The sequence below is a fragment of the Myotis myotis genome, unplaced genomic scaffold (genome assembly GCF_014108235.1).
Source record: "Myotis myotis isolate mMyoMyo1 unplaced genomic scaffold, mMyoMyo1.p scaffold_m19_p_10, whole genome shotgun sequence".
Classification (NCBI taxonomy): Eukaryota; Metazoa; Chordata; class Mammalia; order Chiroptera; family Vespertilionidae; genus Myotis; species Myotis myotis.
In genome coordinates, this window is record NW_023416314.1 from 52,893,646 (window position 1) to 52,911,570 (window position 17,925).

Sequence of the window (17,925 nt, forward strand, 5' to 3'; positions counted from 1 at the left end):
TCAGAACCTTACAAGGATTACTGGGCATTTGAGGAAAGACTAACATAAAAGACAAACAAAGCCCTAACCGGTTTGGCTCAGTGGACAGAGCGTCGGCCTGCGGACTCAAAGGTCCCAGGTTCGATTCCGGTCAAGGGCATGTACCTTGGTTGTGGGCACATCCCCAGTAGGGAGTGTGCAGAAGGCAGCTGATCGATGTTTCTAACTCTCTATCCCTCTCCCTTCCTCTCTGTAAAAAAAAATCAATAAAATATATTTTTTTAAAAAAGACAAACAAAAAAGTATCTCAGAGAAAACACAGTGTAGAAATAGAAAAAAATATTATTAAGTATTCAGAGATGGGAAAAATACATCTATAAAAAACAGATTTCTATAAAAAAGAAAATTCAGGGAACAAAATATGAGCTCTGAGTGGTGAGCTGGATCTGGGTCATGAGGGCTCATAGGAGCCAACTGTTAAATTTTCAGGAATTCTGCAAACCAGTTAAGCAGAGGCATTATTAAAAAGTTATTCAGCTTGGTTGGCATGACTCAGTGGTTGAGAATCAATGTATGAACCAGGATGTCATGGTTCAATTCCTGGTCAGGGCACATGCCTGGACTGTGGGCTTGATCCCCAGTGTGTGGCATGCAGGAGGCAGCCGATGGATGATTCTCTCTTATCGGTTTCTCTCTCTCGCTCTCTCTTCTTTTTTGAAAGCAATACAAATATATTTCTTAAAAATAAAAATTAAAACATTCAAACTCAAAGGTAAATTATATTCAAAACAAATGTAATAAGTACTCAAAACTCAGCATTTCCTAATTATTTCACACCATTTTTCTTTTTTTAAAAAATATTTTTATTGATTTCAAAGAGGAAAGGAGAGGGAGAGAGAGGTAGAAACAGCAATGATAAGAGAGAATCATTGCCCTGACCGGTTTGGCTCAGTGGATAGAGCGTCGGCCTGCGGACTGAAGGGTCCCAGGTTCGATTCCGGTCAAGGGCATGTACCTTGGTTGCGGGCACATCCCGGTAGGAGGTGTGCAGGAGGCAGCTAATCGATGTTTCTCTCTCATCGATGTTTCTGGCTCTCTATCCCTCTCCCTTCCTCTCTGTAAAAAAATCAATAAAATATATTTTAAAAAAAAGAAAAAAAAAAGAGAATCATTGATCGGCTGCCTTCTGCATGCCCCCTACCAGGGATCCAGCCTGCAACCTGGGCATGTGCCCTTGACCAGAATCAAGCCTGGGACCCTTCAGTCCTCAAGCTGACGCTCTATCCACTGAGACAAACTAGCCAGGGCTACACCATTTTTCTATTATCCAAGGTCTTAAAGTCATTTACATTTATTGTTCCTGTGTAGAGGAAATACCATATAATGGTCTACTACCAAGCATCTCTCCCAACTCCATTGTGACATCCTATTGGTAGCTTGAAATCTGCCATAGTGGGATTTTTTTTATAAATATATTTTATTGATTTTGGAGAGAGAGAGGGGAAGGGAGGAGAGAGAGACAGAGAGAGAGAAACATCCATCGGCTGCCTCCTGCATGCCCCTCATGGGCATGTGCCCTCTCCGGGACCTCTTGATGCATGTGACAATGATCAAGCTACTGAGCCACACCAGCCAGGGCTTTAGTGAGAGTTTTCACATCGCAAAAATAAACATTGCAAATCAAAGTTGTCTTCTCCCCACCCCCACCGGAGACTTAAACATTTACCAACATACCTACATTTAACAACATAATAACACATAAGCATATATATACACACATATACATTTACCAAAATGCCACTGGCTCTGGGAAATTAAGTATATGAAGGCAGAAATGAAAAAACTTAGTAAGACTGGAAGATAAAGTTGAAACCTCTCAGAAAGTAGGGAAAGAGATGGACAATGGTTGTTCAAAGATGAGAAAACATTAGAGGATCAGTCCAGAAAGTCTAAAGTGCAAATAATGAGCTCCAGAAAGAGAACACAGAAAATAGAGTGGAAGAAATATTAAAGGAATAGTTCAAGACAATTTCCAGAACTGCAAGACAATTCTGAAACTGAAATAGCTTAAGTACCTTGCAGAACAAATGAAAAAGATAAAACCAAAGTATTATTGCAACTCTCAAAACACCAAACAACAGACGACCCTAAAAACATCATGTTAGGGGAAAAATCAGGTTAAAAACAAAAGGAGTGGAAATCAGAATGACATCTCACTTCTCAATAGCAGGTTGGTGTGTTTTTTTACGCTAGATACAATAAGCAGTGGTAACATTTTAATGAAAAACTAGAGGCCCGGTGCATGGATTACTGCACTGGCGGGGTCCCTCAGCCTGGCTTGCAGGGATCAGGCCAAAACCGGCTCTCTGACATCCCCCAGGGGTCTGGATTGCGAGAGGGCAGTTCTTGGGTGACGCACCCCAGAATCGGGCTCCCTCCTCTCTTCTCCCAATGTTATGTCACTTTCTCTCTGTATCTGTCTCGCTTCTCTCATCTCACTTTACCCTAAGTTTGGCGGTAACTGATGACTTATGGGCATTTGGCTGCAAAATGCAATCAGTTAGCAAACAGGATTTACTTGGCCTGAAACCTAGTCGGCCTAGGGCAGGACCCTGCTCAATATCAGGCTCCCGCCCAGGCCCTTCTGCCCAGGCAGAGTCCTGTGGCAGCAGGAACCTCCTTCTTCCCACCTGAGCTGCTCCTTCGCCTCCTTCCCTCCCTGAAGGTTGCCTGCTGGCGCTACTGTCCACCCTGTCAACCCGGAAGGAGGGAAGCCAAGGCTGATTTCCCAGCCGAGAGTCGTAGCGGGAAAATTCGCTGCCTCCACTGGAAATCAGTATGTATTAAGTGGATGGGCCAGTGGGGGTGCCAGATGTTGGGGCAGCAGGCAGTAGGTCCTGCATGTCTCATTTAGCTAATCGAGTCGAAAAGTTTCTGTAAGGGCCAGACCCACGACCTCTGCAATGGGCTAGAGCAGTGGTCAGCAAACTCATTAGTCAACAGAGCCAAATATCAACAGTACAATGATTGAAATTTCTTTTGAGAGCCAAATTTTTTAAACTTAAACTACATAGGCAGGTACATTGTTATTAACTTAATTAGGGTACTCCTAAGGCTTAGGAAGAGCCACACTCAAGGGCCCAAAGAGCCGCATGTGGCTCTCGAGCCACAGTTTGCCGATCACTGGGCTAGAGGCCCAGTGGGGAGCCAGACCCGAAGTGGGGAGCCAATGGGTTAGAGGCCTGGAGCACAGATTCATGCACCAGTGGGGTCCTTGGGCCTGGCCTGCAAGGATTGGGCCAAAACTGGCTAACATCTCCCGAGGGGTCCTGGATTGCGAGAGGGAAGTTCTTGGGTGATGCACCTGGAATTGGGCTCCCTCCTCTCTGGTTCTGGGTGCAATCACCTGAGAACCGCAGCTGCCAAGTCACTGCAGCTCAGCAGCTCCTGCATTGAGCATCTGCCCCCTGGTGGTCAGTGCGCATCATAGCTACCAGTCGGACGGTCACTTAGGCATACATACACACACACACACACACAGAGGCCCAATGCACGAAATTCATGCACGGGGGAGGGGGGTCTCTCAGCCCCGCCTGTACCCTCTCCAATCTGGGACCCCTCAGGGACATCCCTTTCACAATCCGGGACTCCTGGCTCCTAACTGCTTGTCTGCCTGCCTGCCTGCCTGCCTGCCCCTAACCGCTTCTGCCTGCCAGCCTGATCGCCCCCTAACTGCTCCCCTGCCAGCCTGATTGTCCCCAACTGCCCTCCTCTGCTGGCCTGATGGCCCCCAACTGTCCTCATCTGCCGGCCTGGTCACTGCCAACTGCCCTCCCCTGATGCGACCCGCCTCCTCCGCCAGGTCCTGCCCCCTCTGCGCAAGGCGGCAGAGACGCCAGGACCAGCCTCCACTGTGCGCGTGACGGCCATCTTGTGACATCACATGCGAGGGTCACTTAGGCTTTTATTTAGTATAGATTATTTCCAGCCTAGAAACTATTCCCAGTCCAATTCTCTTTCAACAGTGACAGTTGAAAAAAAACTTCCAAAATCTCAAATTTTCATCTTTTATATGCATTAATTTAACCACCGTGTATTAAGAACCTACTATGTGTCACACATTCTAAATACTAGGGATATAGTAGTGAACAAGATCCCTGTTCTAATGGGGCTTACTCATCCCCTGAAAATATCGATATAATTTAGGTAGTACTCAGTATTCTGAAGAACGGCGGGATTGGGGAGATGGAGTGCTGGGTGGGAGGGTGCTTTTTAAAGGGCCTTTCTGGTGAGGTTCGAGACCTAAATGTAGGAGCAAACTTTATGGACATCTGGTGGAAGAGCCTCCCAGGCAGAGAAATTAACAAGGGCAATGGCCCTGGGAAGAGTGTGAAGCCAGGCTCATGTGACTGGCAAAGGTAGCTGGAGGTCAGATCACAGGGGCCCTTCAGACCCACTCTCCATCCTGCTCTGTTGCCTGGGTAGCTGATGTTATGGAACACTCATAACTTTTAGAATTTCTTTAAGACACTCCAAATCCCTCAATTTAAGTGTGATGTGCATCTGTTTCCTGTAGGATCCTGACTGACCCTGCTTGGAGGGCAAAATAAGGATTTTAGATTTTATTCTGAATGACATGGGAGCCACTGGAGGTGTTTGAGCATATGGAATACCACGTGACTTGCACTTTGAAAAATCATCTTAGATGCTGGATGTGGAAAAGATCTGGTGGGGATCACAGGTGGCAGAGAGGCTTTTACAGTAGTAATGGTAAGAGGTGACTCAGAATAGGGTGGTTGTAGTAGAGGTGATAAGGTAGAGCCAAGAGAATTTGGTGATCAAAAATCAAGAGTTCAGTTTGCAATAAATCCCAGGTGTTTATTAGATATCCAGGTAGGGATACTGAATAGGACGCATACCTAAGGCTAGAGTTCAGGGAAGGTCTGTGCTGAGGTATGAATTTTAGTGCAATAACCTCAAAAATATCTTTTAAAGCCACAAGACTAGATGGAATTACCTAGGAATTGGCATAAACAGAAAAAATGAGGTCCAAGGATTGAGCCTTTTCTTTGGAAGCTACTAGATTAAAAACCAAGAAATCATAGTACAAGGATATTATTTAGAGCAATTCTACTTCTAAATATATATCCAAAATTGAAAACAGGGGCTCAAAACAAGTACATGTACATGCTCATAGCACTGTTCAAGAGCAAAAAATTAGAAACAGCCAAATATCCAATTAACACATTATGGTATGTACCTACAGAATATTATTCAATCATAAAAATAAAGTACTGATACATGCTGCAACATGAATGAACACCGAAAACATCATGCTAAGTGAAAGCCTGACATAAAAATGCCACATATTATATGATTCCATTTACATGAAATATCCTATAGGTAAGCCCTCAGGAACAATAAACAGATGGGTGGTTTGCCAGGACCTGGGGGAGGGAAGAACAAGTAACTGCTTTATGACTATAGAGTTTTACTTTGGGGTGATGAAAATAATTTGCAACTAAATAGGAGTGATGGTTGTAGTATATTATAAATATACTGCCTTTGAATTATTCACTTTGAAAGGGTGAATTTTATGTGAATTTCACTTGTTCTTGGAAAACAAAGTTATTCAGAAATAAGGCATATATGCCAGAGAAATAGCTGAATTGTCATCACCCTAGACTTCAGGTTGCAAAAGGGAAGGGGCTGTTTTCAATTAAGTCTTGTAAACTGGTATGACTTTTAAAGCCACATATATATGCTTAGCTTCAACTTAAAATTCAATTTAACACCTGCCACTTGATTTTTAAATGGAGAGAACAGTTCTTAAAGGAAACCTTCAAATCCTATGTGCTCACATATACGTAATTTGAACAAATAAGAGCCATATCCTAGCCCTTACCAGTGTACTCGGAGTTTTGTCCTATACACCAACGGTGGTGGGTTTGATTCCCAGTCAGGGCATGTATGAGAATCAACGGACACAGATAGCTCTCTGTGTAACCACACAATTCTAATTCTGCGAAAATACTCCCATATGAAAAGATCAACATGTATGATCTCACTGGCACACAATTTTTTAAGGGAAAGAAATACAAATCACAATTCTAATTAAACAATGATTTTATTGCTCGAGTACATAGATATTTTATGCAACCAGTGCAGAGGCTGTGGATGACTCGCTGAAAAGGAAAAAAGGGGGAAAGGAAAAGACCGGGTTAATACAGGTCCTCCATATTCATTCCTACAGTCTCCCAGCTAATGGAGTTATTTCCAAACAGCCTAAATAATCCCAAATGTATAAAGTGCACCAAACTGCTGAGTTCTTGAGTTAGTTTATTGTGGCTCAAGCATAATGAATTAAAGATGCTCACTCAGACATCCAAGGAAGAGCTGGCCAACATAAGGTAAAGCCTTTCTGGTGGAAACTGCGAATGTTTGGAAATCAATCATCATAGTGAGCAACTGATGCAAAAATAAAGGCAACATAAACACCTGGGATCAGTGGCATGAACTGAAACTTTATCAACTGCCTAAAAGTGACTCAGCCCAGCTGGTGTGGCTCAGAAACCAAGAGGTTGCTGGCTCGATCCCAGATGGGGGCCCTATAGGGAGGCAGCCGATTGATGATGTTTCTCTCATCGATATGTCCCTTTCCCTTCCTCTCTCTCAGGGGTTCAAACTCTGGCCCTTTGCTTGTCTTTGCAAATAAAGTTTCAATGGAAAACAGCCACATCCACTTGTTTATGTATCACCTATGGCTGTATTCCTGTTACAATGGCAGAGTTGAAAAAGCAGTTGGACATAGAGCCATGAGCTAAAACATTACTACTCTGAGTTCTTTTAGTATATTTACAATCTGGCCAACTCTGGTTCTTGGAACAAATAAGACTGATACTTACTATTTCCAATTGGGGGGCAGGACTCGTTTGGTCTTATAATATCGAGCCAATCGGTGAATACGGCTCTCAATCAGAATCAGACGGAATTTAGCATCCTTATCCTAAAAATAAAAATGGACAGAATTCAAGAAAACCACTCAAAACATTTTAACGTTAATAGAGAACATGCTTGTGTTCGTATGGTACATTAAGTCCTTAAGGGAATTTAAGGCTTCCTTCCACAAGACTAAGCAGGAATGATTTGTAAAACTCAACGAACAGCTCAACATTTTCAACCAACTGAATATACTGTAACTCGGAGAGCCAAACCTCCTCCACCAATCTCTTCTGGTAGAATTTTAATTCTAAACCACCTTATCTAATCAGAATCAGATGCATTACATTTTACCGAAGTAAGTTAGCACAAGCAGTTCTATTCTCTTACCTTTCTGTTCCTCTCAAGATGCTTTCGAACTGCAACAGCTTTCTTAATTAAATGGTAGAGATCCTCAGGAAGGTCAGGAGCAAGCCCTTTAGACTTAAGAATTCTCAGGATCTTATTACCCGTCACAAAACGTACTTGTGCAACGCCATGCGAGTCTCTCAGGATCACACCTGTAAAGGGAACAATCCTATATAATAAGCGTTTAATATGCTAATTAGACCGGACCTCCTTCTGGACCTTCCTGACAAGCCTGAGTGAAGCCCAGGTCCCGGGTGCTGGTGCCGGCAGCCAGGGGAAGGTAGGCCTACGCTTGCACGATTTCCGTGCATCAGGCCGCTAGTGTATCATAAATTCCCACACCAAACACACATCCTGGAGCATGTGATATCCGGGTCCTGAGATCAAGTAGCTTTTCAAGCTTCCTGTCTGTAAAATGGGACTGACTTTTATATTTATAAATATTTCTCACAGAAACCAATGTTGAGAATTCACACAAAGCTCACTCAGACATCCAAGGAAGGTTTACCCAACACTAAGGAAAACCCTTCTGGTGGAAACTGCGAATGTTGGAAGACCATCATCATAGTGAGCTTGCCAGATTAAAGGACATTAAAGCCATTAATAAGATTCCAACTATGTATGTATAGTTGCTCAATTAAAACCAGCTAATAATGTTTATTAATAACATCAGCTATTCTTCTAAAAATGTAATGTACCTTATTTAAAAAAAAAAAAATCTCAAAATAGCACCGTCTGACGACTCAAACAGTCTGCTCTGTATTTCCTATTGTGTGATGCCTCCACTATACTACCAGCTCCAGGAGGGCAATTATTGTGCCCCCTTTCTGACTCCTGCATGTATTCCCGGGGTCCAGGACCACACAGCAGGCAAACATTTGCTGCATGAAGCCACTTGCAAAGTCACACACGGCTGAGGGCCGAGCCACACCTAACTGAGAAAGTGTGACAAGCACTGAGTAGCCAATAGCTGTGTGATTTGAGGCCAGTTACACAGCCACACTGTGCCTCCGTTCCCTCAGCTGTAAGATGGGGAAAGCTACCCGTGTTTACCCCAAAGCACTGCTGTCAGAAGTCACAGGTCAGGATATGTAACGTGCTCAGAACCATGCACTCTGCAGAGTAGCCCACCGTAAATACTCATTACAATCTGGAGGGCGTTTTAATAACTTTACCGTCTACAGAGAACTTCAACAAGTGAAGATTAGGTCTGGGTCATCGAGAGTAAAGCCAGGAAAAAGGACACAGGTTTTCAGGCGCGTTTGGGACCCATTTACCACCACCACCACCACCACCACCCTCCTTCCGGCAAGTTAACACGAGGGCAGGCGGAAGGGGCCACCTTCGGCAAAAACACGCACCGATTTGTGAGGGAGTCAGGCCCTTCTTGGCCAGTTTGTAGATCTGCTCCTTCACGTCGTCAGACGTCAATTTCAGCCACTGTTTGCAGAAAAGAAAGCGGCCTTAGGATGGCAAACCTGGGACGGTACGGAAGCAGGGCGGTCCCGCCACCCTGGAAGTCGCGCTCCTCGCGCACAGATGGCCCCCACCCCGCGCCACTTCCCCGGAGCGACGAAGGTGCGCCCCTCCCCGGCCTCCCGGGTCCCTGCAAGCTACTCACGGTGGGGACGCTGCGGCGGTAGGGCAGAGCCGACTGGGACAGGCCCTTCCTGGGGAGAGAAGTAGTCTGGGGATGAAAGGGCGCTCTGTGCCACAGCAGCCAAGGCCATCATCCCCTCGACCCGCTGCCCACACTCGCTCCTTCCCACCCCCATCCCCGCGGCCGAGCCCTGCACCCGCTGGGAAACCCGAGCTCACCCGGGAGCGTGCATGCGACCCATGATGGCGGCGGACTGGCGGTGGAAAAGAGCGTGAATTGGAAACGCTGCAGGAAGCCACCCAGCACGCAGGAAGTGACCTCACACGTCCCCGCTTCCTCGCACGCGGGAGGCGGAGCCACACTGCGTAACTCTCGGCGTCCGCCTAACAACTACATATCCCGAAATGCACTTCAACGCGGTAGTGGATTCCTGATCAACAGGACTACACATCCCGGCATGCATCCGTCTTTGAGGAGGCTCGAGGCCGGAGCCGGAAATTAAGTTCTCCTGCAGCCGGGACTGCGCGTCTGAAGGTGCTGCCGGCGTCAAGAGCGTGCAGGTTCGAATCCCGGACTGGGAGTGGGGTCTGGAGACAGCTGCAGTGGTTGGTGGACTTACCCTACACTAGGGAAGGCCTTTATCCGCGCCTCCGCGCCCAGCGGATTTGGGTCAGGTCAATTACGTACTTAATTACACAAGTTTCTTAAGTATTGCTTGCAATGACGTGCCTGCCCTCAGCCCCTGACATCCCAGTTATGTCTCCTAGTGGAAATACTGAGGGATGTCTATGGTGTAACCAACCCCAGTGCTGGATTGTTTTGAGAATACCACTCTGGTTAAAAAAGAATACCACTCCGGTACATCTTTTCTAATAAGGATATAGGAATGTTGACTAAACTATTTATTTATGGGATAGAAACTGTAACAGGTATTTCAAGATTTCTTTTTTTAGTCATGTTTAAGCCTCCACTAGTTTTTCACTGTATCTGGCCATGTCTGTATCAATAATATCAAAGCAAAATACAGTAGGTCCTCGGGTTACGTGTAGATCCGTTCCTATGGCAGGACATACGCGTTTTCTCCCTAAGTCAGAACCCACCTATGTAAGCACCTACGTCACTCACATGGAGCACATACACAGCAGTAATGAAGTGAAACTAAAAAAATTAAAAGATAACTCCTGATCTTTACTTGTGGTAAATAAATAAAAAACATAAAGCACATATGCACATACATTGAAATGATGGAACTTTTTAAAATATAAATAAATGGGAGATGGCGACATAACCACGAAAGGACGTATGTGGAGTCCGACGTAACCCGAGGACTGCCTGTATGTAGCTAAATGTGTTGAACTTTAATCAAATGGTGTTTACCTTATAGTCATATCCCTATTGCCTTTACATGTGGCATGCTTCTTTTGAGAACTTCCATAAATTGGAACCTGATTTTTTTTAAAGACAAAAGGGTAAAATTACTTTCTAAAAAATTGTCACTGTTAGCACAATTACTTATTAAAGATACCATAATCAAATGGTTTTTTAAAATGGATCGTATAGCCTTTTAAAGTGAGTTAAAACTCACATACTATAAAATTTGCTATTTTAAAGTATATAATTCAGTGTCTTTTAGTACATTCACGAGTATTAGTCCATTTTATGGATATATCACTTTATCTGTGCATTGGTTGATGGCAAGTTGGCTTATTTGTATTTTTTGGTCATTATGAATAATGCTGTGAACATGTGTGTACAAGTATTTGAATACCCGTTTTCAATTCTCTTGGGATTTTATATGTATCTACACATAGTATATAAATTACTGGGTCATAGAGTAACTATGTTTAACTTTTTGAGAACTGCCAAACTGTTTTCCACAGCAGCTGCACTGTTTTGCAATCCCACCAGGAACACATGAGGCCTCCAACACCCTCAAACTTTTTAAAAAATATATTTTTATTGATTTCAGAGAGGAAGGGAGAGAGAGAGAACATCAATGATGAATCATTCATCGGCTGCCTCCTGCACACCCCCTACCGGGGATCGAGCCCACAACCCGGGCATGTGCCCTTGACCGGAATTGAACCCGGGACCATTCAGTCCGCAGGCCGACGCTCTACCCACTGAGCCAAACCAGCTAGGGCCACCCTCAAACTTTTTATTCTAGCTATCCCAGTGGGTGTGAATTAGTAACCCACTATAATTTGTATTTGTATTTCCCCAATGACTAATGAAGTTGAGCATCTTTTTTTAAAAAATATATATATTTTTACAGATTTCAGAGAGGAGAGGGAAAGAGATAGAAACATCAATGATGAGAATCACTGATCAGCTGCCTCCTGCACACCCCCTACTGGGGATCAAGCTCGCAACCCGGGCATGTGCCCTTGATCCGAGTTGAACCTGGCACCCTTCAGTCCACATGCTGATGCTCTATCCACTGAGCCAAACCGGCTAGCAGTGGTCAGCAAACTGCGGCTCGCGAGCCACATGGGGCTCTTTGGCCCCTTGAGTGGCTCTTCCACAAAATACCGACTTCTGCGCATGGGCCACGAAGTTTCAATCGCACTGTACGTGCGTGCCCGCACGTGGTATTTTGTGGAAGAGCCACACTCAAGGGGCCAAAGAGCCGCATGTGGCTCGAGAGCCGCGGTTTGCCGACCACAGGGCTAGGGCGTGTTGAGCATCTTTTCATGTGATTGATCATTTTGGAGGAATGTGTATTCAGTCATTTGCCCATTTGTGTCATATCAGACATATGATTTGTGACTATTCTCTCCCATCCTGTGAGTTGTCTTTTCACTTTATTAATAGTGTTCTTTGATGCACAAAATATTAAAATTTTGATGCAGCCCAGTTTATCTGTTTTTCTTTTGTTGCTTCTGCCTTTTTTTAGAGAGAAGGAGAGAAGAGAAACATTGATCAGTTGTGCCCTGACGAGGGATTGAACTTGCAACCTGGGCATGTGCCCCAACCAGGAATTGAACCCACCACCCCTTGGTGTGTAGAGAACGCTCCAACCAAGCCACACCGGCCAAGGCCCTTGTGCTTTTTGTGTCATGCTTAAGAATCCCTTGTCTAACCCAGTGTTACAAAGATGCACACTTGTTTTCTCCCAAGTTTTATAATTTTAGTTATGTTTAGGTCTTTGATCCATTTTGAACTAATTTTTGTATATGTTGTAAGAGTTCTACTTTATTCTTTTGCATGTGGTTATCTAATTGTCCTTTGTTGAAAAGATAATTCTTCCCCCATTGATCTTGTCAGTATTGTGAGTGTCTTTACTGGGTCATGATTCAAATAAAAAAAATATAACCAAGTAGTTATTCTAAAAATGAAAAATACAACAACCAATATTTAAAACTCAATGGATGGGTTAAACAGTTGAATAGAATAGCTAATTGAAGAATCATACTAATAGAATAGCTAATTGAAGAATCATAAATTATTCAGAACTCAAGTTACTGATCCATATATTTAAGAATTCTAAAATGGAAAAAAAAGATATCTACATCTAGGCACATCCTAGTTAATACATACCAAATAAGATTAGACCTAAGGTAGTAACTGTTGTAGGAATATGATGGAATCATTCATGGAATTCATTCTACTGTTGTCTAAGTTTGTATGTCTAAAATTTGTATAATAAAGTGTTTTCAAAGAGTAGGGGTGAAATAAAATAGGTTTTCTTTTTTGACAGAAACTGAGTTATCACCCCCTTACCCCCCCCCCCCCCCCAAAAAAAAAACCAACCACTGGCTCTAATTGTTTAAGTTATTGCTTTTCCTGGTTTCTGGGTATTAGAAGAATCAACATTTTCCTGTTGTATAGATATGTCTATAACATGGCTGTTACTACACTATTTAATATTTAAATAAACTACCAAAGGCTAGGGACCATACCCACAGAAGCATTTCAATTTGTGAAATGGTGATGGGGCTCTAGGCAAGTGGCAATCCAGACCTTCAAAGAACCACACGTAGAAATCAGACACACTATATTTGGACATCTTTAGGGGCAACTGAAAGGTCAGTTCTGAAATTCAGGATTATTTGAACCTAATAAACTCCTGGGTAAAATGCAAAGAACAGCAACAGTGAGCTCAAAGTTTGGAACCAAAAACAGTAATATGGTGACGAGGAAAGAAATGATAGCAGAGTTCTTTTATTCCAGAAATATTTTAATAAAATTATAGTACAGTTATGAAGTCACAACCAATCCACTGAATATATTCAAGGTATTAATAAAAAAATTATACATCTTTATTCACTACCTTAACATAATTAAAGTATTTGGTTCTTATAGATCAGACTAACTACCATATTCATTCATATTTGCACTGCTACTCAAACAGCATGTAAGTTAATCTATAAATTATAGTAGTGTGGCTTCAGTCCTTTTTGATCTACAGTCTAAGTATCAAAATTGAATGTTTTCTCTTTTATATGCCATAGTAATGGAGTCCTAGAAAAGACCGATTAACCAATTTAAGGCAAGATATTGAAACTTTTATTCAACATTAATTTGAAAAGATAAAATACTTTACCAAAGACCATACATGCCTTAACATTTAGATACCAATTGATTCTTTTAAAGGCAGTAATAAAAACATCAGTGCAAGTTCTACATTGGGTTCCTCGGTAGAGAAAACAATAGGTTCTGGGAGTAAACCATTATTTTCAAATCCCAAAACACTCCAAGAGGAAAGAATTCTTCTGGTGCAGGACTTACGTATAGTGTAATTATTTTTACTTAATAAAGGTAGATATAAAACGTGATTATACATACAAATTAGTGTTTTGGCTAGCTTGTTTAAACTTTTGTTTGATTTACTTGAATGTAAGCTTTAAAAAATGATTAAAAAACCAACTGATTTAAAAATCTTTTGATAGTAGTAGTGCAAAGAGGTGCCCCAGTCCCTTTTTTGGTAAGGGCTGCAGATGAGCATTTCACAAAGAAATAACTTATATTAGAATATATATAAAGTATGTGTGTGGTGTTTTAATGACCAAAGAAGGCACAGAATGAGTTAAATTAAGAGAAAACATCACCACTTGTTCTGAACTCTGGTTAACTGTACAATATTAATCATAATATACACTTTTAGATAAGAATCCAGATTTCTTGTAATTGAAAAGTGACATTTTCTAGCTCTATTATTTATGCTAAGAGGCACTGCAGTAACAGACTGCAAATAGGCAGTATACATTGAGTCCAATTAACAATGACCTTTTACCAAAACAGTACTTTTACAGTGGCTAATGACAACTTGTGGAATGGAATTAGGTATCAAAAACTTAAGTGAAAATATCTACTACTTCTTTACATTTGCAAAGCTACTTACACATGCTATCTGGAAAAAGAAAATAAACAGTGATGCTTTGATGTGCATTTGATTATTGTATTAAATAGACGACACATTTTAACATTTAAAAAAAGACATTCATATACCATACTCATGGGGTTTCCTACAAATGGACCATTAGTGTTAGGCACCAAAAATTTCAAGTTTTTCTTTTTTTTTTAGCCTGTCCCACTGATGCATCCTCGACTCATCTATTTCTGCTCTGCAGGTATCACCATGTACATTAAATATTTACACAGTTCATAAAAATTCTGTTCTGGACAACTGAATTGCAGACGGTCCTTTCTGTGTTGGTATTCTACATTGCATGTTTTGTCAGTTATCTTACAGCACCCAGATTGTTACAATCTATTATCATTTAAAAAGTGACTTTCTGTTTTAGCCATGAGGATATTATATATACATATTTACCCAAACTACACACAAAACTGTGTGTGAAGTTGAACAACTAATAAAAATGAATCTTATTCTTAATGGTTACTGTAAATGATTTCAATCATGTCCCTTATGATTCTAAGTCACATTATATTAAGGAAAATAATTTTTTAATGTACAATGTTTACAAATGTGAGTAAGACACTTACAAAACCAACTCTACCATAAAAGTCTACATTTTAATTCTGTATGGACCCTAGAATTTTTGTCCTGGGCCCATTGTGAAGAGTCTGCCCTACTCATTGGAGTTCTTCTACCAAACAGGAATGGGTACATGGGTAAACAATTTTCACTTGTTTAATGAGGGAGTGGAATATAGATACATGAAAGTGAAACTACCAAACTCACACTCCTGGGAATAAATGTAGGACTACTAGTATAATGGAATGATGGAATTTAGTTTACAGCTACACTGATGAATCTCATTCAATAACACAAACATAAATTAAATGGCTGACTTTAACTAAGTCACATATCAGAAGTAGAGAAAGTGATCTTTCTGTGGGAAAAACACTAATAAGTGTAAATAACTTCTTGTCTTGAGTAAGCTGAAAGTGAGAGGAAACTACTTACTACTTATCAAGTCAGGAAAAATAATCAGAATGAAGTGCCAGGCAAGCATGAAGTTAAGGCACCATTATTTACAACTTCAATAACTTCACTTCATTCTGAAAAAGGCTTTAAAGACATGAAAAATAGAAAGCAATGTTATTTCCCCCTATGTCTATAAACTACTTAGTAGTTCTTAACATAACTATAATTTGTGCTTTGCTTTTCGGCCCTGTGAGTAGCAGCTGCATTTGACTGTAACATCTGCACCTTTACTTTCCTTTGGTGTTTGCAAACATGCGCAGTGGTAAAGGCTATAGAAGGTGCAGAACAGGAAAACAAACATACTGTGTCTATGTAAGAAACAATGAAAAAAAGACCAAACTAAAGCTATTACTCTGAATTACTCAAGAGGGGATTAAATTGTTCACTAAGTCTTTTGCAGACTTATTATATATTAAGTTTAGAGTTTACAGCATTCTACATAATGACTTTAAAACGGCAATGGCTTCAACAAACTCATGAAAGTTAGTTATGTGACTGTTGGTCCAACACGTGTGTTGAAATGCAGCAAGTACATTTACTTTATAATTTCTATCCAAATATAAAAATACTATATAAAGTTCTCAAGTGTGCATGTGCGTGTGTGTGTGTGTGTGTGTGTGTGTGTGTGTGCTCGCGCACACGCGTACGTACATGTTTATAACTGTTCTACTTCCAAAGCTCAGAAATTCACTAGCTTAGAAATAGGTTGCTGCAGTCAGCTGATACCACTTAACCGTCTCTTTGCTCAAGTTGAAATCTTTCAAAGGCAGGGTTATTCCACCCAAGAAAAAATTCTCCCGCAGAGATTCTGCACTGAGTACACTTAGTTGAAGTTCTCTCTGTCTTAGGGTTTCTTTGCTATATCCACTGTACACAAGCTACAGCAAAGGCAAAAAGAAAACAAAGTTACAAATTATTTCTTTGAATTCTTGGATTATTTTAAGTAAAAACATACGTGAGATCATTAGTCAACGTGACTATAATTAATGACACTGATTATGACACATCTGGTGGAATTTGCCTCACGCTTTAGATACACATTATATATTTCAGGAGTCCTGAATTGTATTCTCAGTCCTCTGAGAGTCTGACATAGAAATGCACAAAGTAGAAAGTTATTATGGCTTAAAACTAAAAACATGGTTTTTCTGAGATGGAGTTTGAGGAAAGGCAGCATGCACTAAGATGATCTAATGAGAATAGAAGGAAGCAAGTTGAGATAGCATAATTATAAGTATTTTACAAAAAACGAATTAAAATTTTCTTTTGTTGTCTTTTTTCTGTTGGATTTTATATACCACAAAATGATAATTCCTAATTATCCATAATCCAATGCAAACTCATCAACTACAAATGTAATTCACAGAAAATCTGGAGTGTTGAAAAGCTACTCTCTTTCAAATACTACATTTAACACTTAGAATCTTTTTTTTTTCCAAGAAAGCCTCACCATAACTTCTGAGAAACATTTCCCTAGTCTAGTCCTCACTGACTGTAAGAACTAAAAAACGGACATTTCATTTTCTTTAAAGCACAACACTAACTAGAAAAAAAGCCAATACTGCCTTTTGAGAATGATATGAATTGGTCTTCACCAAACATTTTATATGCTTTTAATGGGCTGAAAGGATAGTTTAAGGTTTTAATAAATTCATAAACTTGATGAAAATTCAGAACTATTTGCTTTCAAATCTCTATATAGATATTTTTGTGTGGATGTAATGTTAATGTGCACAAATAAAATGGTGTTTATTCTAAAGAAGCAGTTACCTAAGAGTTAGTGATTTTAACAGATAAGGAATTTTACAAGTTGACCATGAGTAGCTGAGCAGTCACAGTTCTGCTCCATACTGTTTAGCTGATGCCTGCTACAGCTTAAAGCACTCTATTTCAAGAGGGGTGCTGAAACTAGTTAGAAGGAAGATGATTTTTGAAACTACATCCTACCAAGCAAAGGTAAAGGTACTGAAGATATTTTAAAAGAATAAACAGAAAGGGCATTTAAACTTCAATTATATGAAGGGCTGCCATGTAGGAGGAAAAGAATAGTTCTGTGTGGTTCCAAGAGGTACAACTGAAACCCACAGGTGCAAGCTCTAGGGAGGGAAGATTTCAGCTCAGTATAAAAAATAATCTGGGAGTTGGAGCTGTCCAAAACAAACTGGATGGCCCGGAAGTACTTCAGCACAGATTGAACATGCCCCCTTTTTGAAAATGTTGTAGAAGGGGTTCGAGCTGGAAGGTAGTTGAATAATGGCCCCTAAGATCTTCTTAAAAACCTAAGGTCTATGATTGAGGGTTCAGTTCTGCATCACTTTGTGTGGTTGTGTGTGTGTGTGTGTGTGTGTGTGTGTGTTTAAAATATATTTTTATTGATTTCAGAGAGGAAGAGGGAGGGAGAGAGAGATAGAAACATCAATGATGAGAGAGAATCATTGATCGCCTGTCTCCTGCACACCCCCTTCTGGGGATCGAGTTGCAACCCAGGCATGTGCCCTTGACCGGAATCGAAACAGGGACCCTTCAGTCTGTAGGCCGAGTCTCTATCCACTGAGCCAAATCCGCTAGGGCTGCATCACTTTGTTAAATACCATTGAACTGCTAC

General features: G+C 41.2%; 2 protein-coding genes and 2 non-coding genes across 9 annotated transcripts in view; all 4 read right to left on the reverse strand.

Moving 5' to 3' along the window:
- Positions 1 to 6,087: 6,087 nt before the first annotated feature.
- Positions 6,088 to 9,282, reverse strand: RPS13 (ribosomal protein S13). The gene is made up of 6 exons (XM_036325543.1): positions 9,145 to 9,282; positions 8,948 to 8,996; positions 8,688 to 8,766; positions 7,309 to 7,478; positions 6,885 to 6,985; positions 6,088 to 6,164 (listed from the first exon to the last, which is right to left on the reverse strand). Exons 1-6 carry the CDS (start codon positions 9,165 to 9,167, stop codon positions 6,131 to 6,133), a joined length of 456 nt encoding a protein of 151 aa, XP_036181436.1. The 5' UTR covers positions 9,168 to 9,282; the 3' UTR covers positions 6,088 to 6,130.
- LOC118665635 lies at positions 6,353 to 6,443 on the reverse strand. Its single transcript, XR_004970712.1, has one exon. It is a non-coding gene; the product is annotated as a small nucleolar RNA SNORD14 (small nucleolar RNA).
- LOC118665637 lies at positions 7,808 to 7,897 on the reverse strand. The gene has a single exon (XR_004970714.1). It is a non-coding gene; the product is annotated as a small nucleolar RNA SNORD14 (small nucleolar RNA).
- Positions 9,283 to 13,072: 3,790 nt separating the features above from the next.
- PIK3C2A (phosphatidylinositol-4-phosphate 3-kinase catalytic subunit type 2 alpha) overlaps positions 13,073 to 17,925 on the reverse strand; it is a 96,860-nt gene continuing 92,007 nt past the window's right edge. For all 6 annotated transcript variants that reach the window (XM_036325549.1, XM_036325548.1, XM_036325544.1 and 3 more), the window contains one exon: positions 13,073 to 16,198. In XM_036325549.1, the coding sequence (XP_036181442.1) occupies positions 16,016 to 16,198 (183 nt within the window). In that variant the 3' untranslated portion in view covers positions 13,073 to 16,015. The remainder of the gene's footprint in view (positions 16,199 to 17,925) is intronic.

Excerpts from the sequence above, each read along its gene's own strand:
- RPS13 (XM_036325543.1), bottom strand. The coding sequence starts at position 9,167 with ATGGGTCGCATGCACGCTCCCGG. Across the intron at positions 7,479-8,687 it reads CCTGACTCCCTCACAAATCG|GTGTGATCCTGAGAGACTCG; the intron begins GTGCGTGTTTTT and ends TTCCCTTTACAG. Across the intron at positions 6,986-7,308 it reads ATCTTGAGAGGAACAGAAAG|GATAAGGATGCTAAATTCCG; the intron begins GTAAGAGAATAG and ends TTTTATTTTTAG.